General features: G+C 44.5%; 1 protein-coding gene across 1 annotated transcript in view; it reads left to right on the plus strand.

The window, feature by feature from the left end:
• The window catches only part of LOC126336253 (cytochrome P450 6k1-like), a 76,320-nt gene that overhangs the window by 41,503 nt on the left and 7,418 nt on the right, over positions 1-27,399 (plus strand). The window contains exons 5-7 of the mRNA XM_049999748.1: positions 2,789-2,970; positions 14,589-14,810; positions 22,978-23,229. Coding sequence (XP_049855705.1) covers positions 2,789-2,970; positions 14,589-14,810; positions 22,978-23,229 — 656 coding nt within the window. The remainder of the gene's footprint in view (positions 1-2,788; positions 2,971-14,588; positions 14,811-22,977; positions 23,230-27,399) is intronic.

The following is a 27,399-nucleotide window of genomic DNA, read 5'->3' on the forward strand; positions in this document are numbered from 1 at the left end:
ACTTCTCACCGAAGGTCTTCACTTAATGACTGAGATCTATGGTGTTTGTCTAGAGTCGTCAGTGCTAATAGACAAGCAACACTACGCGAAATAATCGCAGAAAAAAACGCGGGACGTACGACGAACGTATCGGTTAGGACAGTGCGACGAAATTTGGCATTAGTTGGCTGTGGCATCAGACGACCGACGCGAGTGCCTTTGCTGCCTGCACGACGCCGCCTGCAGCGCCTCTCCTGGGCTCGTGACGGTATCGGCTGGACGCTGGACGACTTGGAGACCGCGGCCAGGTCAGACGGCAAGAGCTTATGGTGGCATTCGAGTGTGACGGAGAACTCACTAAGCCAGGGACGCAAGGTATCTGCAAGGCAGTGTGCAATCTGGTGGTGGGTCCATAACGGTGTGGTCTGTGTTTACGTTGAATGGACTGGGGCTCCGGTCCAAATGAACCAATCACCGACCGAAAATGGTTGTGTTCGGCTACTTGGAGAAAATGAGCTGGATATTCCAAGACATGTAACCGGGCCCAATCGTTCACGAATGTTTTGAAAGACATTGTGAATACTTCGAAGGAATGATTTGGCCACCCATACCGCCCGACATGAAGCCCATCGAATATGTATGAGACATAATCAAAATCCCAATTCCCGCATAAAATCCTGGAGCGGCATTCCTTTCGCAATTACGGATGGCTATACAGGATGCAAGAGTCTGTATTTCTGCAGGGAGCTTCTTCCAACGACTTGTTGCGTCCACGCCGCGTCCAGTTGCTGCGCTACGACTAGCAAAAGCAAGTCCACACGATATTAGGACGTACGCCATGACTTTTTTCACTTCTGTGTATTATCGCTAGATGCCACTAGCGTAGCTTTGTATGTACACTCCTGGAAATTGAAATAAGAACACCGTGAATTCATTGTCCCAGGAAGGGGAAACTTTATTGACACATTCCTGGGGTCAGATACATCACATGATCACACTGACAGAACCACAGGCACATAGACACAGGCAACAGAGCATGCACAATGTCGGCACTAGTACAGTGTATATCCACCTTTCGCAGCAATGCAGGCTGCTATTCTCCCATGGAGACGATCGTAGAGATGCTGGATGTAGTCCTGTGGAACGGCTTGCCATGCCATTTCCACCTGGCGCCTCAGCTGGACCAGCGTTCGTGCTGGACGTGCAGACCGCGTGAGACGACGCTTCATCCAGTCCCAAACATGCTCAATGGGGGACAGATCCGGAGATCTTGCTGGCCAGGGTAGTTGACTTACACCTTCTAGAGCACGTTGGGTGGCACGGGATACATGCGGACGTGCATTGTCCTGTTGGAACAGCAAGTTCCCTTGCCGGTCAAGGAATGGTAGAACGATGTGTTCGATGACGGTTTGGATGTACCGTGCACTATTCAGTGTCCCCTCGACGATCACCAGAGGTGTACGGCCAGTGTAGGAGATCGCTCCCCACAGCATGATGCCGGGTGTTGGCCCTGTGTGCCTCGGTCGTATGCAGTCCTGATTGTGGCGCTCACCTGCACGGCACCAAACACGCATACGACCATCATTGGCACCAAGGCAGAAGCGACTCTCATCGCTGAAGACGACACGTCTCCATTCGTCCCTCCATTCACGCCTGTCGCGACACCACCGGAGGCGGGCTGCACGATGTTGGGGCGTGAGCGGAAGACGGCCTAACGGTGTGCGGGACCGTAGCCCAGTTTCATGGAGACGGTTGCGAATGGTCCTCGCCGATACCCCAGGAGCAACAGTGTCCCTAATTTGCTGGGAAGTGGCGGTGCGGTGCCCTACGGCACTGCGTAGGATCCTACGGTCTTGGCGTGCATCCGTGCGTCGCTGCGGTCCGGTCCCAGGTCGACGGGCACGTGCACCTTCCGCCGACCACTGGCGACAACATCGATGTACTGTGGAGACCTCACGCCCCACGTGTTGAGCAATTCGGCGGTACGTCCACCCGGCCTCCCGCATGCCCACTACACGCCCTCGCTCAAAGTCCGTCAACTGCACAAACGGTTCACGTCCACGCTGTCGCGGCATGCTACCAGTGTTAAAGACTGCGATGGAGCTCCGTATGCCACGGCAAATTGGCTGACACTGACGGCGGCGGTGCACAAATGCTGCGCATCTAGCGCCATTCGACGGCCAACACCGCGGTTCCTGGTGTGTCCGCTGTGCCGTGCGTGTGATCATTGCTTGTACAGCCGTCTCGCAGTGTCCGGAGCAAGTATGGTGGGTCTGACACACCGGTGTCAATGTGTTCTTTTTTCCATTTCCAGGAGTGTAATTCTGAAAATATCCCATCTACTGAGGTTACCAGCACTGCATACTTAAGCTTGTTAATATTTAATTTGGCTTGTTCCACATCCAAGGACGTTCTCCACAACGATTATATATTTATGATACACGGTGTGTAAATGAATGAATTCGTAGATTAGGGTTAGTGTAGAGCAGTGACTTTGTGGTCCCATTTACAACAACAAACATTTAATGCTCTCTCTGTTTAGAATCTGCAGTTTCTAGTAAAGAATTTCTCTTCTCTTTCATTCGATACAGTTCAAATTTTGGCTTCTGCAATTAGAGTGACAGCGTATATTGTCCTAGGAAACTTTGTTTTTTACTCTGTTTCACTGTCGTCATTATGTTCAGTGAGCAAATAATTTAGTTCGCAACATAGTGCTGTAGCCTCGCTACTTTATGTGTTGTATGTGCAAACTATTTGCTGTGCAAAACGATCAATATCGTAACTGATATGAAGCATTTCTGCTTTTCAGGATAAAGGGTAGCTTCAAAGAAGCTAGCATCCCTTTTCGGAAAATGATAGCAGACAATGTAGAATACAGGGAGAAGAACAACGTGACCAGGAACGATTTTTTTAATCTTCTCATGCAAATTAAAAATAAAGGATTCGTCGATGGAGACAAACCGCAAATAGGAAAAAATACGGAACGAATCGGTGAGTTTATCTCTTATACGTCTAAGTTGAATGACCCAAACATTTATGTACAAGTCTTGAGAAGCTGGTGCAATAATCAGAATGTGATTTTATTTTGTTTTTTATTGTTGCCTTCCTAGAACATGCTGTTCAATCATCCATGTTGATTAACGAATTTTATTCTCTCACATTGAAACGTTATGTGTTGTACGTAGTTATTTAAAACTACTGTTTGTAGCGGCTGTCATTAAGTTCTCCTTGAAATTGCCCTAAGATATCCTCTTTATAAAGTGAATAACTCCTCAAAGATAATAAGTTTATTATGCGATCTGACTGCATAACGGCTAGAAGAAAGGAGGAGGTTAAGAAAGACAGTTTTCTTTTATGTGAATAACTTGTAAGATATTTATCCGAAGGAAAGTGTTTTAACATAGATATATTGTAAGTTAATCTGCTTCAATCACTGTACGAATATATCTAATTCGCAAATGAAATGTGTAAATTATTATCAGGGGCGTTCAAAACGAAATGAGCCGGAGGCTTGATTACAGATACCCATACCAGTATGTTAGAAGTACCGACACTGGCTGCTGAGACACTTAACCCACTGTGACACAAGGCAGTGAATGACTGGCTCATAAAATTCCCGGAGACGCGATGTTAACCAGTTCTGCACGTACAACTGGACATCGTTTCCACACAAGTGCAGGAAAGGTTAAGCTGTCGTTCTTCTTTGACCAAGATGGCCCCCTTCTGATTCACTTTCTGCAGCATGGGGCAACAGTGAATGACCAGCGTTACTCGCAAACCTTGACCACCCTTCGCCAAGCGATCAAATCAAAACGACCAGGCAAACTCACCCATGGGTTTATTCTGCTCCACGACAATGGAAAGCCTCATACGGCCAACACAGTTGCGCCACTCCTGTAGAAATTTAAACGGGAGTTTCTCGGCTACTCTCAATTCAGTCTGGACCTCTCTCCCTGTGATTACGCCAATTTTGGTCCCCTCGAAAATGCTCTGAGGAGCAAATGATTCACATCGGACGACGTCCAGCAGTATGTGCGAAACTGGTTAACATCGACGCCCCGAGAATTTTATGAGACAACCATTCACCGCCTTGTGTCACCGTGGGAGAAGTGTCTCAACATCTAGGGTCACTACTCCTACAGGTATTGGTTTCTGCAATTATCCCTCCAACTCGTTTCTTTTTTAATGTCCCTTATCTGGTAACGCGCGCCGCAGAATTTGAATCCCCGCCAAACGTCATGTACGTCGAAGACCCATAGAGGTCTCTGCGCCATCACGCTGTAAGCTGTGGCGGCGCGCGCCTCCTGGCTCGCTTTTAGCGTGAGGGCGCCACAGTGGAACACGTGGTCTCAGCGGCCAACAGCGGCGCCCCCGAGAGCGTACTTAAGCGCTGGCCACTCGCTCATCCAGTTCCCTTCAAATCCTTGAACGCCATGCTCTCCGCCTCGCCTATCGCATCCGTCTCGCCTCCCCCACGCGGATCCTGTACGATCTCATTCCGTTCCCCCACCTCCTCCTTTTCCTTAAAAGGATACGGATCCTCCCACCCCCGCCTGCTGCCGCGCCTGTATTCTCACGTCCCACCTTACCCTCCTTACCCTCTCCCAAGGTGGCTTCCGCCAGCTCCCTCTCCCTGAAGATGTCTTCCTCCCCTCCATCTACCCCTCCTACCAACTTTGATCCTCTCACCCTCTTCCTGTATTTGCTCCTTTGGGTACCCTCCCTCCCTTCTCTCCCTCCTCCATTTCTCCCCACTCCTCCCCTGGGCTTCCCCTCCCCTGTCCCTCTCCTCCTCCCCTTATCTCCTCAGCCATTGGCATCCTTGTTCTCCCCTCTTGCCCATCTCACACTTATTCCCCTCTTGGCAAGTCCCCGGACTCGCTAAGTGGACATTCGCGCGCTGGAGATCATCGTCATCAGTGTCTCGTGCGTGCCGTCGTGTTTAGTGTTCAGTGTTCACCGTCGCACTCCATCGTTCACCAGTGCCATTGACATCTTCAGTGTTTGCGCTTTGTGTCAACAGTTTGTACTGTGGAGTGCCAATTTTTTCCCCCCGCCGTTTTGTTGTTACTCATGTGTCTTCTCTGTTTTTATCATTGTACTATCTTTGGCTGAAGAGCTGCTGCCAACATACCTGTTCTACGGGTTTTAAAATCACAATAAAGGGAAAAAAAGCTCATCCAGTCAGTCTGATCTCGCTTACGTCGGTTTACACCTCGTTTGCGCTAGACTGCTTTCTTCCTGGTTAGTGTACGAGTTTGTTTCCTTGTGACTCCGTTGTTCGGTCTTGTCGTATTCGTTCCGTCCTACGTTGGTCGTGTCCGTCCTCTCCCGTTGTGTTGTTGTTCGCGGGCCTCTCCGCGGGTCCCCCCGCGCCTTCCGTCTGTGCTACCCCGCGGCCGTCCTGGTCGCAGTTACAACACCTTATATCAGAAAACTGAAGACAGATAAGTGTGGGGGTTATGGAATATCGACGGGGATATGGAGCAGTAGAAACCGTATTCAATGAAACGGTTTTTGAAGCACAAACATCATAAATATACTGATGTTTACCACAACCAGGATACTCTCAATAGGCACATATTTCTCTTTGTATTCATTCTATCAGGTTTTACCTACAACGTCACGGAAAATTTTGCTTCACAAAATATGCATTCTGTATCTGCACTTCCTGGTTCAGAATGCATTCTCTTTATCAGTGGAGTCTAGCAGTTCCACTGTGTCTGAACCACTGAAGTCAGTAGTTTGGCGCTACTTTCTCTTTTAAAGCTCCTTTGAGATTCTCTTTGCCCCACAATCTTTTCTGGTAGATGTCAATGGGCGTTTAGATCCTCTTGCGTTACGTAAGGGTTCCATTTGTTTATAGGGGGGAAATGTCAAAGCCTGCTCTGAGCCTTTGGTGTCTAGCAGTTTCATGCCGTCTTTGCTGTGTAGGCGATATGTCACAGGAACTCATAGTAACTGGGACAGTAGACGACTGTGGCAAACGGAAAATGCTGTGTCGTTATTCATGAAGTGTAGATTGTTTTGAGCATTGTAGAATAGCTAATTAAGGATTTGTTTTAACAGGCAATAAATAATTCTAATTTTACTAACCTGCTTTAGTTTCATGCGCATCCAGCACCTCTTGACTTTCTCACTCGACAGGACGTTGGGTAGCTCTGTTCTCGCGACATCTATCGTTTTTAGCAACCAAGTCATGTTCTCTGAACACTTTTTTGTTGAGAGGGAAACTGCTAGTGTCCCTGAACCCACTGATAGGCTCGACCAAATTCTTCTGCAACATAAAATGGTCCCAGTGTTCTGTCTGAAGTCCATTCGGTGCAGTAGGTCTTGAGCGATCCCATGATCTCTTTATCCGGTGGCTCAATCTCATGAGTGCATTGGGGAGGGAGGTTAACTGGACGAACTACAGGGTGGCGCACGAAATGTGTTACCAATTGTTTCTTTCACAATTTACGACGCACATTAGATACTCCGCTGACATCTCTACATCAGTACCAGCAGAGCTTGCAAAAACAACTGAGTTACAAAATGACGTGTAATTCACGATACTGCCGCTAGGAGACTAGTAAGCAACAATGGCTAACAATGGAAGACTGACGACACAGCAACGATCGGCAATTGTGTTACTTTTCCAAGAAACGAAAAGCCTTGTTGTGACTCAGGGGCGTTTTCGAAAACAGTTTAACACACGATGGGTCCCTTGGAAAAAGACCATCCACGAGCTGCACGATAAATTTGTACAGAAAGGAACAGTATTGGAAGCGAAGCGACCTTGGCCTAAGCCTGTTTGTTCGCCAGAGAATATTGAAGCAGTAAGAGTTGCTGTACGGAGAAGTCCCGGGAAATCGTGTAGAGTGCAACTGGGAATATTCAGACGCTCCGTTGAACGCATTCCTAAAAGTGACCTCCATATGTACCCATACAAGATGACCTGCGCACGGAAGCTCACTGACGAACACAAGCAGCAGAGACTACTGGTTGTTCAGTGGGCGGAGGATAGGGAAGAACTCTCAACAACGTTTAGTTTTCAGACGAGGCGCATTTTCATTTAGACAGTGTGGTCAACAAACAAAATGTACACTTTTGGGCCACTAAAAACCCACAAGTGCTTCATGAACGACAACATTATGCTCCGAGGATTACAACGTGGGCAGCAGTTTCCAGTATGACCCTTTTCCTTTGAAGAAACTGTTAACAGTGAGTGTTATTTGAGCAGGCTTCGCAAGAGCTTCATTTCACAGCTTCTTGCTACTGCCTTGTCCTTCAACACGCAGTGGTTCATGCAAGATGGAGCAAAGCCACATACTGCCAACTCTGTGCTGGAAGTTTTACACGAGCATTTCGACATGCGGATCGTTTCACTCAGGTTTCCAGGTCGCTTCAATGACGGACAAAATTGCCCCCCCCCCCCCCTCCCCCAATAGTCCAGACCTCAATTCACGTGATTTTTTCTTTGGGGATACTTAAAGGAAAAAATTTTCCCGAAACGTCCACGTGATTTAATGGAGCTCAGAAGACTTATTTTTCAAGCTTGCAGTGAAATTTGGAAGACATGTGCCGTAGGGTAATCACTAACTTCAGTTTTAGGAAACGAAATGGTGGACTATTGAGAATGTGGTGAGTTGGAACAAATGTCCATGGACGGCTCTTAATTGTAGTACATGTTCCTTTCAGATTGTATTGACAATAAAGTTTATATTCAAAACCAAAATGGTAACACATTTCGTGCCCCACCCTGAATATGACTCCCAGGGAGTTCAATTACCTCAACGTTTTTGCTGTGACTGTAAAGGCCATCTAGGACGAGAAGCACAAGGGACTCCTTACTCGGATACGTTTCGTAAATAAAATGTGCAAATCGCTACTTGAACAGATTGCTCTACTCAGCCACAGGAATGACAAGCAGAAATAGACGCAACTGATGCTCCTCTCATTAACTGGTGGTTCATTGTCTCCTTTAGGAACATAATCATTGGAGGAAGAACCACCAGTGCTCATCCGTACAATGACGCTTCTATATGTCATTTCCTCTTATTGCGTACGATGTGGGGAAGTTTGATTTGAACGATTGACAGACTTTTTCGTTACACTGAATAATCTTTCACTAGGGAATCTGTGCTAAAGAAGCCGTTCATGAGGAATATTGAAAGATTTTGAGATTCATTATCCAATGACCTGTGATGTCCGAGGTGACTTCTGAATTGATAAAATATTGATGTGCCCTCCTGAAAAACCTTCTTAGCGAGTCCTTTTCTACAATGACACTGCTACCAAAATGATTTTTGATACCGTTCCTGATGCCCAGCTGATATGCAGCCGGCGAATTTCCCTTCTCTTTAACCTTTAGAAAAGATTTGCAGTAACAAAAACAGTCTGAGTTGCAGCATGCACTGCTTTTCTTACTGAAAGTTCTTCACTAAGGTTGCTACACAATAGCCATGGAGTGGGAAGATTTCAGTAGAAAAGAGATTTCATGTATAGCCAGCAAACAACCGGCGTCTCTTCGAGATTCACCGGCAGCACAGTTGTATCTCCTAAATCTGTTGCAGTTGCCTACTTTTGATGAGAAGTTTCAGATTTATCCAGACGAAAAAGTGCAGTCCGAGGGGCATCAAACATTTTTGCAGCTTGGAAATGTGTCCAATAATTATCTCCCTTATTAAATTAATAGCTTTAGACATCTGCTCAGAACCCTATTTCTTTCGATGCCGCAGGCCTGGCGACACAAATTTTGTGTGGCTGGGCATTACTGACCTATCAAAAATGCATGATGATTGTGTCAGCAGATTATATTTTGCAGTGATTATAAATAGATGGTTGAAATGGCTCTAAGCCCTATGGGAATTAACATCTGAGGTAATCAGTCCCCTAGACTTAGAACTACTTAAACCTATCTAAGGACATCACACACATCCATGCCCGAGGCAGGATTCGAACCGGCGACCGTGGCAGCCGCGGGGTTCCGGAGTGAAGCGCTTAAAACCACTCGGCCACAGGATGGCAACAGACGTGAGTTCCCTTGGTCACGTGGTGGAAAATGAGTGTAACTGTATTCAGACAAGTTAAATCACTTTCCCTATTTCACACGTGGTCGTCCTTTTAAGACGAGGAAGAATAATATTGAAACGTCCCCTTAGAAAACTTAATGAAGTACTGTGCTGATAAACCTCTTACATTATTTGCCTTTCAGACAGCTGAGCAAAACTGAACGTATTCAGACATTTCCCTCTTTACCTATTCTGGTCAACACCAAACTGACACACAATATTTTTAGCGCAACGCAATCTGACTTTCAATAGTCCCTACAAAAGAATGGCCCTGACTAACATTAAGTTATACCTTTCACAAATCTTCGTTACTCGAACTACTGCAATACAGCGAGCGCCACTACTGCCAGTTAAATAAAAGATTCAAACTACTGAAGGCACTAACTACTGATAGGCATAATTAGCAAATGAAAGATTTTGATAGAGAACAAACAATGTATTTACCTTAATAGTGTTCAAAAGTCGTAATGTCTATATCAGTCCATGATATCCAATATTACAAATTTACTTTTTCTGATGGACACACGTCCAGCCCGGCCGCTCTCAAAATTCCGCCATCTCTCTCCCCACATCCACTGCTAGCGGCTCACGTCCAACTGCGCTTCGCTACGCGCCGTTAACAGCCAACTGCCCAACACTACAATGGCGAATATTACTCCAACAATGCAAACCAACCACAGCCTTCACACAGCGCAGTCAGTGATTTTCATATAGTGCGGTAGTGGCGTTACCAACATAAAAACCTAAACAGCCTACTTACAATATGAATAAACTAAAACCATAAATAAAATTACTTTTCTCGGCATCTAATGTACTATTTTAGTGATTCAATGAATCAAACAGTACATCAAACAGCTTTGAAAACCAGAAACACTATTTAAACAGCTATCTAAATATGGGAAGAGGCTCTGGAACTTTGCAGTTTTTGCCAATGTAGCAATCGCACCAGCCAGCTGCAGTACACGTTACGAGTCTCAACCAGTAATGATTTTGAAAATCAGTAAAACAAGCTCCTGCTTCTGCAGACTTTATGATTAACCAATTATGCTGTGCTATGGGGAGCAAAGCACAAAATCTCTCCCACTACATGACAGGATTCTGAATCTGATAAATAAAAGGGCTTGCACATAGATGTATGTAGGTAAGTCAGATTCTGCAGAAATAAATAAAATGAGCCACTCGGAAAATCCATTGCAAGGATTTTAATCGAACATTCCTGCGGTGGCGTCGCTTCTAAGGAAAATGGCAGGTATCGTGCATGCTCTGCTGTCTGTGAAGTCTGCACCTGGCTGAGATTTTATCGTTCCTAAAAGGATTCCTCTTAGTTTCTTGAACCACACAGTTTTACCTATGATAGCTGGATGTCCGGACCTCCTGGTGTGCAGAGGTGGAACAAAGAGAATTCTGCTTCACATACCTCATCTAAACGACAGCTTTAAACCCTATCCCTCGTCCTTTTAAATAAACTCCCGCGTTGTGAACAAGCTACAAAAGCTCTCCAAGGCTGCAGACAGTAACAGTCCCCTCACAGAAATAATTTGCGGTATTCAGTTATTATGGTCAACTAAGTCCACGATGGTGACGTGCATACAACGTTATGAAACATGTTGCGCGACAGTTTGAGGATAAACTGCCGTATAACACGACGTCTCCTTCTGTACCCCTTCAGCTATGACCCCAGGCATGGGTTCCGTTCTACTTCCCACGAAATTGAGTCCCTGCCTGAACTCAGCCATTCTATCACTTCAACCTATCGATGTGTAGGGTGCCCACTCCTGCGTCGTGGATGTGTCAGGCAGGAATCACTCAAGTGGCAGAACAGGAATAGTGGCTCTGTCCCCTTGAGTCGTGTCAGTGGTTGTGTGTGTTGTTAACGGTTGTGTATGTACGCCACAAGCAGAATCTTAGGTCACTCAGCAAACGTACTTTAACCACGACACTAGCAGTTCCCACACAATGATGCATTCAGTAACAATTGGTAACGTTCAACTGTTTAAAACGTGCGTTACACAAAAACACGTCTACAGAGACAGTACTATCATTATCAGGTCATCAATACTAAAATAGTACGGTTTAAAAACTAAAGCTCTAACAATACATTTGGAAGATTCGTGAAATCAATTGAAGTAAAGACGCATTGCACTGTTGGCCCTCATTTAATTTTAAGATCGCCCATTTCGGTGCTTAACCATCCCTCACACTCTACAACCGAGGACAAGGCCGTGTGCTCTTCAACTGTGGACAGTAACAGGACCCAGCAGAAGCATTAGCAGCTGCTGTTCAGTCACCATCTGTTCACATGTATCTGTACACCCCAATGACATGCGAACTTGACCACTACATCTCTCGAAAGGTGGACACACAAGTTTAGACTGATGCACGAAGTAATGTATTGTCAGTACAGAACTACACTACTGTCCATTAAAATTACTACACCTAATGTATTGTCAGTACAGAACTACACTACTGTCCATTAAAATTACTACACCAAGAAGAAATGGAGATGATAAACAGGTATTCATTGGACAAATATATTATACTAGAACTGACATGTGAGAAAATTTTCACGCAATTTGGGTGCATAGATCCTAAGAAATCAGTACCCAGAACAACCACCTCTGGCCGTAGTAACGGCTTTGATACGCCTGGGCATTGAGTCAAACAGAGCTTAGATGGCGTCTACAGGTACAGCTGCCCATGCACCTTGAACACGATACCACAATTCATCAAGAGTAGTGACTGGCGTATTGTGACGAGCCAGTTGCTCGACCACCATTGACCAGAAGTTTTCAATTGTTGAAACGTCTGGAGCATGTGCTGGCCAGGGCAGCAGTCGAACATTTTCTGTATCCAGAAAGGCCCCTTACAGGACTTGGACATGCGGTCGTGCATTATCCTGCTGAAATGTAGGGTTTCGCAGGAATCGAATGAAGGGTAGACCCAAGAGTCGTAACACATGTAACGTCCACTGTACAAAGTGCCGTCAATGCGAACAGGTGACAGAGACGTGTAACCAATGGCACCCCATAGCATCACGCCGGGTGATACGCCAGTATGGCGATGACGAATGCACGCTTCCAGTGTGCGTTCACCACGATGTCGCCAAACACTGACGCGACCATCATGATGCTGTAAACAGAACCTGGATTCGTCCGAAAAAATCACGTTTTGCCATTCGTACACCCAGGTTAGTCGTTGAGTACACCATCGCAGGCGCTCCTGTCTGTGATGCAACGTCAAGGTTAAGTGCAGCCATGGTCTCCGAGTTGATAGTCCATGCTGCTGCAAACGTCGTCGAACTGTACGAGCAGATGGTTGTTGTCTTGCAAACGTCTCCATCTGTTCACTCAGAGTCGAGACGTGGCTACACGATCCGTTACAGCCATGCGGATAAGATACTGGTCATATCGACTGCTAGTGATACGACGCCGTTGGGATCCAGCACGGCGTTCCGTATTACCCTCCTAAACCCACCGATTTCATATTCTGCTAACAGTCATTGGATCTCGACCAACGCGAGCAGCAATGTCACTATACGATGAACCGCAATCGCAGTAGGCTACAATCCGACCTTTATCAAAGTCGGGAACGTGATGATACGCTTTTGTCCTCCTTACACGAGGCATCACAACAACGTTTCACCTAGCAACGCTGGTCAACTGCTTTTTGTGTATGAGAAATCGGATGGAAACTTTCCTCATGTCAGCAAGTTGTACTTCGTGGTGTAGCAATTTTAATGGCCAGTAGTGCAGTTAACAGCGAAATGAGTCGGTCAGCAGAGGTCATTGACTTCCAACATACCACTGGATGTCATCTGAGAAACAAATACACAAGACACATTTCAGCGTTTTGAAAGCTGCTCAAGTCGACTGTTGTTAGTATGACTTTGAACAAAGGACGCAAAGAATCAGTCACAGCTGAACAAAGACTAGGTATAATTTGGTTACTGATGGACAGGGAACGACCAACATCGCGCAGTCTGGTTGTAGAAACGAGCAGGAAATCAGTGGAACGAAATGCTCGAGATTTCCGAAGTGCTATCAGCAATCCAGCTAGGACAGTAACTCTGTGTGGGGAATTTGAAGAACGGCTTATAAAAGTCAAGTAGCTCCTCATAACCCTCACATTTCTGTAATAAAAGATAAGCGACACTGTAGGTGGTGTACAGTTGATGACTGGAAACGACTGACTTGGAACGAATAGTCTGAAAGTCCGACGAATGGGTTTGGCGAAAGCCTGCGTAATGTTACCTCCTGTCAAATGTAGCGCCAACAGAGAACCACATTGGAGGTGGTGTTGCGGCTTAGGGATGTTTCGCGTGTTTACAATGTGTTCTCCTTATCACGCTTAACAAAACGCTAAATGATGAAGCACATGAAGACAATAACAGCATTGTGAACTGCGTACTATAGAGGAACAGTTTGGAGGCGATGATTTCGTCAGCATTGCAATACAGACTGTCACAAACCTGTATATGTGAGGAAATGGTTTGAGAACATTCCACAACTGTATTGAGTTGCCCAGATACCAGGCCTAAACTCAGTGCAACACCTTTAGGATGAGTTAGAACGTGGATGTCACTCCTGACCTTCACCGCTATCTTGTCTGGCCTAGGCAGCGGTGGAAAAATGGGCTGCCTTTGAGGGTGTCCACAGCAGGGATCAAGAATTCACCAAGTGAAAGGGTACACACACCTTATATTATGTCCACTAATAGATGTACGGATACTATTAATCATATAGTGTACTGTTGTACCTCGTGTATAGCGGACCGCACTAACATCTGGACACTAGGTGGAGCATCAACTAGAGACTCCTAGAACCTACAGCTGAAATGGGCAAGGCATTGTGCGTGTATTCTGAGTGTGTTGTGACAGTTAAGGACAGAAAGAAACGATCTTAAATGAGGATGTAGATAGATCCACAGCCCATTGTATATTTATTCCATTTTACTTCCTGAACGCCGAAAATATGGTGTTAGAGCTTTAGTGTTTTAACTGCCTGTGTTCAGTTTTGACAGTCACATGACGAGAGCATTATCTTCGAAATGTGTTGTGAACATGTGTGAAACACGATTAAAGTGGGTGAATAATACCCATTGTTACTAATAAAATACAGCTGCTGCTTCACTTCCCAGAAGTAGATAATATTAAATGTGATAGCCGGTCGCGGTGGCCAAGCGGTTCTGGGCGTTTCAGTCCGGAACCGCGCGACTGCTACTTTCGCAGGTTCGAATCCTGCCTCGGGCATCGATGTGTGTGATGTCCTTAGGTTAGTTAGGTTTAAGTATTTCTACGTTCTAGGGGACTGATGACCTCAGATGTTAAGTCCCATAGTGCTCAGAGCCATTCGAACCATTTTTCTTTTTTTTTTTTTATTGCGACATCGTCAGCGAAGAAAGAGAATTTATCCATTTAGACAGACAGAAGCCATTCAAATAACATTAGGGCGCTATATTACAATACGACAATAAATAAAAATCAGTACACCGTAGATTCACTAAAGGTCGGTGTTTCTTCTTACTCACTAACAGCAACAAAACATTATGCCACTACAGATTTCCCATTGGAGGACCTGGCGGCGGAATGTCTTGGCTTCTTCGCTGGGGGCTTCGAGACTTCTGCGTCCACAATCAGCTACAGCTTATATGAGCTGGCGCTGCATGAGGACATCCAAAGTAATCTGCAGCTGGAGATAGACTCTGTGCTGCAGCGATATGATGGCAATATTACGTACGACGGCATAGCGGAGATGTCGTATCTGGACAAAGTGGTGTCTGGTAAGTTTCATATCATTCTTCCTTTATTCTGTAGTGACAATCCCGTTTTCAAGAAGGGACGTCGAACAGATGTGCAGAACTATAGACCTATATCTATAACGTCTATCAGTTGTAGAATTTTGTAACACGTATTATGTTCGAGTATAATGACTTTTCTGGAGACTAGAAATCTACTCTGTAGGAATCAGCGGGGGTTTCGAAAAAGACGATCGTGTGAAACCCAGCTCGCGCTATTCGTCCACGAGACTCACAGGGCCATAGACACGGGTTCACAGGTAGATGCCGTGTTTCTTTACTTGCGCAAGGCGTTCGACACAGTTCCCCACAGTCGTTTAATGAACAAAGTAAGAGCATATGGACTATCAGACCAATTGTGTGATTCGACAGAAGAGTTCCTAGATAACAGAACGCAACATGTCATTCTCAATGGAGAGAAGTCTTCCGAAATAGTAGTGATTTCAGGTGTGCCGCAGGAGACTCTCGTAGGACCGTTGCTATTCACAATATACACAAATGACCTTGTGGATGACATCGGAAGTTCACTGAGGCTTTATGCGGATGATGATATGGTATTTCGAGAGGTGGTAACAATGAAAAATTGACTGAAATGCAGGAGTATCTGCAGCGAACTGACGCATGGTGCAGGGAATGGCAATTGAATCTCAGTGTAATGTGCTGCTAAGATCCCTTATCATTTACCTACAATATAGCAGGTCAGCAACTGGAAGCAATTAATTCCATAAATTATGTGGGAGTACGCATTAGGAGTGATTTAAAATGGAATGATCATATAAAGTTGATCGTCGGTAAAGCAGATGCCAGACTGAGATTCATTGGAAGAATCCTAAGGAAATGCAATCCGAAAACAAAGTAGGTTACAGTACGCTTGTTCGCCCACTGATTGAATACTGCTCAACAGTGTGGGATCCGTACCAGATAGGGTTGATAGAAGAGATAAAAAAAAAATGGGTCAAATGGCTCTGAGCACTATGGGACTTAACATCTATGGTCATCAGTCCCGTAGAACTTGGAACTACTTAAACCTAACTAACCTAAGGACATCACATAACACCCAGCCATCACGAGGCAGAGAAAATCACTGACCCCGCCGGGAATCGAACCCGGGAACCCGGGCGTGGGAAGCGAGAACGCTACGACACGACCACGAGATGCGGGCTGATAGAAGAGATAGAGAAGATCCAACGGAGAGCAGCGCGCTTCGTTACAGGATCATTTAGTAATCGCGAAAGCGTTACGGAGATGATAGATAAACTCCAATGGAAGACTCTGCAGGAGAGACGCTCAGTGGCTCGGTTCGGGCTTTTGTTAAAGTTTCGAGAACATACCTTCACCGAAGAGTCAAGCAGTATAGTGCTCCCTCCTACGTATATCTCGCGAAGAGACCATGAGGATAAAATCAGAGAGATTAGAGCCCACACAGAAGCATACCGACAATCCTTCTTTCCACGAACAATACGAGACTGGAATAGAAGGGAGAACCGATAGAGGTACTCAGGGTACCCTCCGCCACACACCGTCAGGTGGCTTGCGGAGTATGGATATAGATATAGATGTAGACATTGACGCTAGAGTTAAAATGGGGACTATGTACAATTTTGTAACCGTAGGCTTCCGCGGCCGTTGTCAATGTCAATAAAATTCTTCTGGGTTAGAGACCGCATTGTCATTTATAAAGTTCCAACGTTTCGGCGTCTGTTGCAGGACGCCTTCCTCAGGGTGTGTTGCTAACTGCTGAATGAGCGCAAGTGTGGGTACATATATACTATGGAAGAGTGTTGTGATTGGATGTGAGGGTGAGGAGGAAGGGCACTAGGAGTTAATTTTATTGGCGTTTGCATTGCGTCTTGTTATTGACGGAAATAGGCGTTTTCCATTGGAGTTTCCTTTACTGCCTGCCATTGGTGGAAATCGGCGAATATGAGACTTAGCGGCGACTGCAGCATAGCGTTGTTTACTAACTGCCTAGTATCGACTAGGCCGCGTCAGCGCTCTGTGTACCATCCTCCGCTGTGGCCTACCGCACGCCTGTTGCTTTGCGCGAGCTGTCCTTCCGCAAAGCTGTCACAGCAGGCAGCCAAGACGCTGGAAGTCTGTACCCGTCTTCTCTGTTCATATTATCGGGTCGCTTGGCTATTTCTATAGCCTCTCTAATCTTCCTCCTCAAACTAAACGGCTGTTTCGCCAGTACCCTGGCCTCTCGAAATTCGATGTTCATCCTGCACTGCTCATGATGTTCTGACACCGCTGATTTGCTATATTGTTTGAGGCGGATATATCTTTCATGTTCAGTTAGCCTCGTGCTTATTGGACGCCCAGTCTCACCTACATACACCAGTCCACATTCACACTCGATTTCATAAACTCCGGCGGCATGAAGCTTGTCAATTGTATCTTTTGTCGAGCCCAGAATGTCTTTTATTTTGTTGTTGCTCCTTTTATTTTGTTGTTGCTCCTCACCCTCACATCCAATCACAACACTCTTCCATAGAATATATGTACCCACACTTGCGCTCATTCAGCAGTTAGCAACACACCCTGAGGTAGGCGTCTTGCAACAGACGCCGAAACGTTGGAACTTTATAAATGACAATGCGGTCTCTAACCCAGAAGAATTTTATTGACATATGTACAATTTTGTCAATTCTGAGTTTCATTTTGATTCTTGTAGTAGAGACAGGTAACTGTCAGGAGAATAAACAGTCATATCGTGCAATGTATATTCCCCCGACGTCGGTTAACAGATTTGTGTATTTCTAAGAACTGAGATCTCTGTGTTCAGTAATACGCTCTAAGGAAGAAAAAAATAAAAGTGACGCACCACGAAAGAATTATCCGAAGGAGGTGGAAATCGGCAGATGTTACGTACATGACAGGCAAACAAATGATTACAATTTCGGAAAATTTGATGATTTATTCAAGAGAAAGATCTTCACAAATGATCAAGTCAATAACGCGTTCTTCCACCTCTGGCCCTTATGTAAGTTTGGTGTTGTTTGACAGAGTTTTTCTATGGCCTCCTGAGGGATGTCGTATCATATTGGCGCGTTAGGTCGTCAACATCCCGATCTGGTGGGAGGGCGCCTTCCATTGCGCTCCAGACGTTCTCGATTGGGGAGAGATATGATGGCCTTACTCGCCAAGATAGGGTTAGGTAATGACGAGGCCAAGCAGTACAAACATTCGCTGTGTGCGGACGGGCCTTATCTTGCTGAAATGTAAGGCCAAGATGACTTGCCATGAAGTGCAACAAAACGGGGAGTAGCATACCGTCGACGTTGGGGTTGCTCCAGACACGTCTTCGCTTTTCTCACGTCTCAGTTCAAAGCGAGACTCATCGCTGAGTACACTTCTACTCCAGTCAATGAAATTCAGAGTCGAAGACGAGTCTCTAGACGGTCCAGTTAGCGGGTGGATACTACCCAGGCTGTGCTCTGCCATATGGCCAACGACCTACAGTGACCAGGGTACCAGGGTACAGCGGTACCTCGGCGAGATTTGCGCCCCGTTTTGTTGCCTTAAGTTGGCCAGCGAGATCGCCAAATCTCTCTGTAATTGGGAAAATTTGGAGCTTTATGAGAAGTGGCCTCTAACCAGGTCGGGATTTGTAAAACGCCAATTGGACGGAGTTTGGCACGATATTCCTCAAGAGGACATCCAACAAGCCTATTAACGAATACCAAGCAGAGTAACTCCCTGCATAACGGTCAAGCAACGGCCAACTCGTTACTGATTTTCTCAGTTTGTGGAGCTCCTTCTATTCAACAAATAATCTACTTTTCCTCAACTGTAATCAATTCTTTGTCTGTACAAGTACATCTCATCTACCCATTTCTGTCCCATTCGGACAATTCCTTCGTAGTACTTGTTTTTTTTTTCTTAGACTGTATAATTTGCATGTTTACTCAGTGTTCAGTGTGGCAGAGTGTGTTTCGAAGTCTCACGTTTCTAGTAATTCCGGAAGTGATAAAGATAATGAAAAAGACAATCACTAATTTGTATACATTCCAAGTTTTAATTTAATGTTCTTGATTTATGTGTTACTGGGTAAGAGTGTAGTTTCAGAATTTAGTTTCACATTGAAATTGTCTTTATTTGGTTTTTTTGTGAGAACAGAATTACAGCCATTTCAGGAATGAGCCTGACGACCGAGTTTTAATAAATATTTAAACCTGTGTTCCCTTGTTACAAAAAAGAGAATTGCCAAATATACATTAAATTTTTCCCGAGGGCATGCAGCTTTACTGTATGATTAAATGATGATAGTGTCCTCTTGGGTAAAATATTCCGGAGGTAAAATAGTCCCCCATTCGGATCTCCGGGCAGGGACTACTCAAGAGGATGTCGTTATCAGGAGAAAGAAAACTGGTGTTCTACGGATCGGAGCGTGGAATGTCAGATCCCTTAATCTGGCAGGTAGGTTAGAAAATTTAAAAAGTTAGATATAGTGGGAATTAGTGAAGTTCGGTGGCAGCAGGAACAAGACTTTTCGTCAGGTGACTACAGGGTATAAACACAAAATCAAATAGGGGTAATGCAGGAGTAGGTTTAATAATGAGTAGGAAAATAGGAATGCGGGTAAGCTACTACAAACAGCATAGTGAACGCATTATTGTGGCCAAGGTAGATACGAAGCCCACACCTACTACAGTAGTACAAGTTTATATGCCAACTAGCTCTGCAGATGACGAAGAAATGGAAGAAATGTATAATGAAATTTAAAAAAATTATTCAGGTAGTGAAGGGAGACGAAAATATAATAGTCATGGGGGACTTGAATTCGGGAGTAGGAAAAGGGAGAGAAGGAAACATAGTAGGTGAATATGGTTTGGGGCTAAGAAATGAAAGAGTAAGCCGCCTGGTAGAATTTTGCGCAGAGCATAACTTAATCATAGCTAACACTTGGTTCAAGAATCATGAAAGAAGATTGTATACTTGGAGAAACCTGGAGATACTAAAAGGTATCAGATAGGTTATAAAATGGTAAGATAGAGATTTAGGAACCAGGTTTTAAATTATAAGTCATTTCCAGGGGCAGATGTGGACTCTGACCACAATCTATTGGTTATGACCTGTATATTAAAACTGAAGAAACTGCAAAAAGGTGGGAATTTAAGGAGATGGGACCTGAATAAACTGAAAGAAGCAGAGGTTTGACACAGTTTCAGGGAGAGCATATGGGAACAATTGACAGGAATGGGGGAAAGAAATATAGTAGAAGAAGAATGGGTAGCTTTGAGGGATGCAATAGTGCAATAGTGAAGGCAGCGGAGGATCAAAAAGGTAAAAAGACGAGGGCTAGTAGATGCCCTTGGGTAACACAAGAAATATTGAATTTAATTGATGAAAGGAAAAAATATAAAAATGCAGTAATTGAAGCAGGCAAAAAGGAATACAGACGTCTCAAAAATGAGATCGACAGGAAGTGCAAAATGGCTAAACAGGGATGGCTAGAGGACAAATGTAAGGATGTAGAGGCTTATCTCACTAGGGGTAAGATAGATACTGCTTACAGGAAAATTAAAGAGACCTTTGGAGAAAAGAGAACCACTTGTATGAACATAGAGAGCTCAGATGGAAACCCAGTTCTAAGCAAAGAAGGGAAAGCAGAAAGGTGGAAGGAGTATATAGAGGGTCTATACAAGCGCGATGTACTTGAGGACAATATTATGGAAATGGAAGAGGATGTAGATGAAGACGAAATGGGAGATAAGATACTGCGTGAATAGTTTGACAGAGCACTGAAAGACCTGAGTCGAAACAAGGCCCCCGGAGTAGACAACATTCCATTGGAACTACTGACGGCCTTGGGAGAGCCAGTCCTGACAAAACTGTACCATCTGGTGAGAAAGATGTATGAAACAGGCGAAATACCATCAGACGTCAAGAAGGATATAATAATTTCAATCCCAAAGAAAGCAGGTGTTGACAGATGTGAAAATTACCGAACAATCAGTTTAATAAGCCACAGCTGCAAAATACTAACACTAATTCTTTACAGACGAATGGGAAAACTAGTAGAAGCTGATCTCGGGGAAGATCAGTTTGGATTCCGTAGAAATACTGGAACACGTGAGGCAATACTGACCTTACTACTTGTCTTAGAAAAAAGATTAAGGAAAGGCAAACCTACGTTTCTAGAATTTGTAGACTTAGACAAAGCATTTGACAATGTTGATTGGAATACTCTCTTTCAAATTCGAAAGGTGGCAGGGGTAAAATACAGGGAGCGAAAGGCTATTTGGAATTTGTACAGAAACCAGATGGCAGTTATAAGAGTCGAGGGGCATGAAAGGGAAGCTGTGGTTGGGAAGAGAGTGAGACAGGGATGTACCCTCTCACTGATGTTATTCAATCTGTATATTGAGCAAGCAGTAAAGCAAACAAAAGAAAAATTCGGAGTAGGTATTAAAATCTATGGAGAAGAAATAAAAACTTTGAGGTTCGCCAATGACATTGTAATTATGTCAGAGACAGCAGTTGAATGGAATGGACAGTGTCTTGAGCGGAGTATATAAGATGAACATCAACAAAAGCAAGACGAGGATAATGGAATGTAGTCAAATTAAGTCGGGTGATGCTGAGGGAATTAGATTAGGAAATGAGACACTTAAAGTAGTAAAGTAGTTTTCCTATTTGGGTAGCAAAATAACTGTGATGGTCGAAGTAGAGAGGAAATAAAATGTAGACTGCCAATGGCAAGGAAGGCGTTTCTGAAGAAGAGAAATTTGTTAACATCGAGTATAGATTTAAGTGTCAGGAAGTCTTTTCTGAAAGTATTTGTATGGAGTGTAGCCATGTATGGAAGTGAAACATGGACGATAAATAGTTTGGACAAGAAGAGAATAAAAGCTTTCGAAATGTGGTGCTACAGAAGAATGCTGAAGAAGATGGGTAGATCGCATAACTAATGAGGAAGTATTGAATAGGATTGGGGAGAAGAGAATTTTGTGGCACAACTTGACTAGAAGAAGGGATCGGTTGGTAGGACATGTTTTGAGGCATCAAGGGATCACCAATTTGGTATTGGAGGGCAGTGTGGAGGGTAAAAATCGTAGAGGGAGACCAAGAGATGAACACACCAAGCAGATTCAGAAGGATGTAGGTTGCAGTAGGTACTCGGAGATGAAGAAGCTTGCACAGGATAGATTAGCATAAAGAGCTGCATCAAACCAGTCTCAGGACTGAAGACCACAAAAACAACAACAACATTAACATTAAATTTACAACTGATAACTGGATTTCAAACGAAGGATGAAGTTAAATACTTACAAACGCTCATGAGCTACAAGACGTGATGAAAGAGCCCTAGAAAAGATAAATAACCACGAGAAACTTCTCCCTTGCATAGTCCTTGTGTACTGTACTTTCTGCCTGAATCTAAAATCAGAGAATATTTGTGATGAAGGATGTATAGGTTTCTAAAGATGGAGATAGTGAACCAAGACCTCCTGCTGTATAACGACGGAATGGCTTTGTTCTTTATAAATATTTAGATATGTTATCCACATGAGATGTATGTTTATTTTCAGAAATTCGTTAAATGACATTGTGCAATCTGTATATGGTGCAGTTTTCTTGAAAATTCCAGCCCCTCTACAATAAGAGATAGAACTACGTTATGTCGACATAAAACTTCGACGACAAATTTCATCCTTGATATCATTTAATAATATTGATGATATTCTACCAAATATGATAAAATGATATTTTCAATATGCTATTTGTGTCAGGTGCAGTTAAGACATATTTGTAGGTATGTTTCCCTCGAAAGTCTGAATGTGGTCACGGTCTTTTTTCTTTTTTATACTCAGGTGTCCATATTACTCTGAAAAGCCAAAGAAACTGGTATACCTGTAGGCTTACAGAGATATGTAAAAAGGCAGAATACGGCGCTGCGTTCGGCAACACCCATATGAGACAATAAGTGTCTGCTGCAGTCGGTTTTTGCCGGCCGCGGTGGTCTCGCGGTTCTAGGCGCGCAGTCCGGAACCGAAAGTTTAGCAGTCATAATAGTGAACCTTCGCCCATACTGTTTGAGAACCAGATTGAACCCTACAACAGGTGCCAGCCGGCACTCCAGTGGTGAGTTGTGGTGTTTAGATGCCAGTGGCCTCTGACTCAGTGCCCTCTTCTTGGTTTCTGGCAGAGACGCTCAGGAAGTACCCTCCGCTGTCTTTCCTGAACCGCGACTGCGTGGAGCCCTACAGGATCCCAGACAGCGACGTCGTCGTGGACAGAGGAACGGGAATCCTCATCAGCCTCTTCGGCCTCCACTACGACCCGGAGCACTTCCCTGATCCAGAGCGCTACGACCCCGAGAGGTTCTCAGAAGAGCAGAAGGCCAAGAGGAGCCCTTACGTGTACCTGCCATTCGGGGACGGGCCTCACATCTGCATTGGTTAGTTGCCTACAGTTGTTCTATCATTGTTCATGATACAGATTAATATAAGTATACAACTACAGTTAGAAGTATCAGCAGTGTAGACAATAAAACATAGATAAAGAAATTTACTCTACAGTTAAGTTTATTTTCCGAGCTTTCAGGATGCTGGAGTAGCTTACGTCAGCAACTTCTGTTAATCAGTAGAAAAAAAAACCAGTCCGAGCTGCAAATTTTCACTTTTTATTCCTCCGATGACTAGTTTCGGACGGAGGCTCATTTTAAAATCATCATAACATTGTCGAAAATGCCATTTCTGAATATGGCAAAAAATGCAGAATGAACATTTACAGTGCATACAGGAAACAGTTACCTGTATGCACTGTAAATCTTCATTGATCATTTTCAAAAACTTCGCAGCTGCCATTTCCGACAATGTTATGATAATTTGGAAGTGGTTCTCGGCCCGAAATTAATCGTCGAATGAATAAAAAGTAAATATTTGAAGCTTTGACTGGTTTTTCGTTCTCCTAAGTTTAGTTGGTTTGTTGCGTGTTTTCCTGGATCAGATACACTATAGTTTGAAAGGTTTCCTCGAGTACACTGTTTGCTGGATATTTACAGAGCTGCATTTATATCCACTTATCAGTGTTTATGACGAACTGAACCACTTCAAAGTTTACCACAGAGAAAGACGTATCATACGTTAGAAATACTACCATGTAATAGAAAAAGTTTGAATCACATATTTTCTTTAGTTATAAAAGCACACTGGATGAAAGGCACCAGACAAAGCAAGCACGCTCAGGGGAAACTCAGCTTGTTCTTTTCTCGAATGATATCCTGCAAACGAATTATTAGGGGTAGTAGGTGGGTTCCCTACTCCTAGATTTCCGGAAAGCGTTTAACACGGTGACCCACTACAGACGTTTAACGAAGGTAGTAGTATCTGGAATAGGTGCCCAGACATGCGAGTGGCTGAAAGATTTTTAAGTGACAAAACTCAGTATGTTGTCCTCGGCGACCAGTCTTCATCGGAAACATGGGTATCGTCATGATTGCGCAGGGAAGTTGATAGACGGACAGGAAGAGTGGCAGTCTGAGGCTGTTTGCTGATGACGTTGTATTGTAAGGCGTGAGGTGTCGTCGTCGATAAACTACAGGAGCACACAATCGCTAATCGTTGTGATGAATGGCAGTTTGCTCTGGATATAGAAAAATGAAAGTTAATGCACGTAATTAGGGAGAACAATCTCGAAATGTTCGGATACAACATTGGTAGTGTACTGCTTGACAGAGCTACATCGATTAAATATGCAGGTGTAGCGTTGCAAAGCGACCCGAAATGGAAAGAGCACGTAAGGACTGTGGTAGGGAAGGCAAATGGTCGACCTCGGTTTATTGGGAGAATCTGACGAAAGTGTGGTTCATGTTTAAAGGGGACGCCAAATACACTTGATGCATCAAAAAGACTAGTACATCTGCCTAATATCGTGTATGATTTCCACGAGCAAGCGAAAGTGCCGCAACACGACGTGGCATGGACTCCATTAGTATCTAAAGTAGTGTTGGAGGTAACAGACACCTTGACCCGTGCAGATATCTTCTGAACAGCACGTTGCAAGGCACCCCAGACATGCTCAATAATGTTCATATCTGGGAAGTCTGGTTGACAGCGGAAATGTTCAAACTCAGGAGAATGTTCCTAGAGTCACTCTGTACCAATTCTGGACGTGTGGAGTGTCGCAGTGTTCTGCTGGTATTACCAAAGTCCGTCGGAATGCACAATTGACATGAATGTAGGTGGTCAGGCAGGATCTTTACGTACGTTTCAACTGTCAGAGTCGTATCTAGCCATATCAGGGGAGCCATATCACTCCATTACAGAGCCTCCAACAACTTGAACAGTCCCCTGCTGACATGCAGGGTCCATGGATTCATGAGGTTGTCTCCGCACCAGTACACATCCATTATCTCGATACAGTTTGAAACGAGATCCCGTTCGACCAGGCATCATGTGTCCAGTCAACAACAGTACAATGTCGGTGTTGACGGGCCCAGGCGAGGCTTAAAGCTTTGTGTCGCGCAGTCATCAAGGGTACACGAGTGAGACTTCGGCTCCGAAAGGCACAGCGATGATGTTTTGTTGAATGATCCGGATGCTGACCCCTGTTGATGGCCAGGAATTGAAATCTGCAGCAATTTGCGGATCGGTTGCACTTCTGTCACGTTGAACGATTCTCTTCAGTGGTCGTAGGTCCCGTTCTTGCAGGATCTTTTTCCAGCCGCGGCGATGTCGGAGATTTGATGTTTTAAAAGACTGCTGATATTCACGGTACACTCGTAAAATGGTCGTACGGGACATCCGCACTTCATCGCTATATCGGAGATACTGTGTCCCATCACTCGTGCGCCGACTATAACAACACGTTCAAACTCTCTTAAATCTTGATAACGTGCCATTGCAGTAACAGATCTAACAACTGCATCAGACACTTTCTGTCTTATATAGTCGTTGCCGACTGCAGCGCCGAATTTGTCTGTTTACGTTTATCTGTATTTGAATATGCATGCCTATATCAGTTTCTTTTGCGCTTCAGTGTAGAACACCAATGCGACCCATTCTTGGGCACTGCTCTAATGTTCAGGATTCCCACGGATCCGGATTAAAGGAAGACATCGAAACAATTCATAAGCGGTTTGGTAGATCTGTTACCGAACAACAAGCGAGTATTACACAGATGCTTCGTGAACTGGAGTAGCAAACCCTGGAGGGAAAATGCGTGCTGTTCGTGGACCTCTATTGAAAAAGGTTTGACAATCAGCATTTGAAGCTGAGTGCAGACCGATTCTAATATCATCAACGTATATTTCGCATAAGGGCCATGAATATAAGAGAACTTGGGGTCCATATGGGGGCATGTAGGAAGTCGCTTTTCCATCGATCTGTTTGCGAGTGGAAAAGGAATGAATACTGCTAGTGGTGCTTAAGCTACCCTCCGCCACGCAACATACCGTTTCCTGAGAAGTATGTATCTAGCTATAAACGTAGATGCAGATACAGATGAAACTATGTCACTATCAGTAGACATCCTGCAAATACCGTAAATCAGCTCCTCTGCTCTTCATAATGGAGAGCATTTGTGTTTACAAGTTTCTGGAAATACCCGAATAAAGCAGTTTATTGACTTCTCAGCGCTGAAACAATTTACATGTCATCAGAATTTTTTGCGCACGTACGACCTTCATTACACCATGTATTAGGCAGTTGCTGACTATATAGAAAAATACTGACAGCCTAAGGTGGACACAAGAAATAGTTTTAACGTTCAGAAATTACGTCGAGGTTTTGACATCCACACATGAAGAAATTAATGCCATTAACTGAGGGTTGGAGCCAGTAATTTAAATTCCAGGAAATTTCTACGTTTCACCTGCTGTTCGAAACAGTCGCAGACTTTTGTATGACAGTAAGTGCTTGGGAGATTGAACGGACCAGTCGAGGTCTATTAGGATTCGTGAAAATCCAACAAAGGGAGAAAGTGTGTATGTGGGCCCGTCAACACGGCTATTGTCATCTTGGGGGACTGGAGAGCCCACAGCATACTGTTAATGAACATGGACAAGGAACGGGAACAACTTATCACCGAGCAAGTTGAAATATACATCCTGGTTCATACTCACGATATGCTATATTAGTGGGCCCAAGTCACAGTACGAAAAACAATCCCCAAAACTGTGGAACTACCTCCTGCCTCTATATTCACGGGCTTAAATGTTTCATTCGAAAGACTATGTATTCGATTCCTTCCATCATTCAAAAGAGACATACTCGCTACCCGTCGGACCGCACTGTTCTCCTCGAGTCAGTTGCTCACTAGTTTTCGTGTCATTTGGCACTGTGAACAATGGACCTATGCGGAGTATACGATTTCGAATGTCCATTGCACGCCGTACCCTGTGCGAAGACTGGACGAAATGGACCTGCAGTCATTGACAGCGGCAGTTCCAGTGAGTTTTGAAACTGTCACTGAGAAGTCGTGCCGATCGGTTGGTTCTTTGGTTTGGAGGAGGGGACCAAACTGCGAGGTCATCGGTCCCATCGGATTAGGGAAGGATGGCGAAGCAAGTTGGCCGTTCCCTGTCGAAGGAACTATTCCATCAATTGCCCGAAGCGGTTTAGGGAAA

Source organism: Schistocerca gregaria, chromosome 2 (genome assembly GCF_023897955.1).
Source record: "Schistocerca gregaria isolate iqSchGreg1 chromosome 2, iqSchGreg1.2, whole genome shotgun sequence".
Taxonomy (NCBI): Eukaryota; Metazoa; Arthropoda; class Insecta; order Orthoptera; family Acrididae; genus Schistocerca; species Schistocerca gregaria.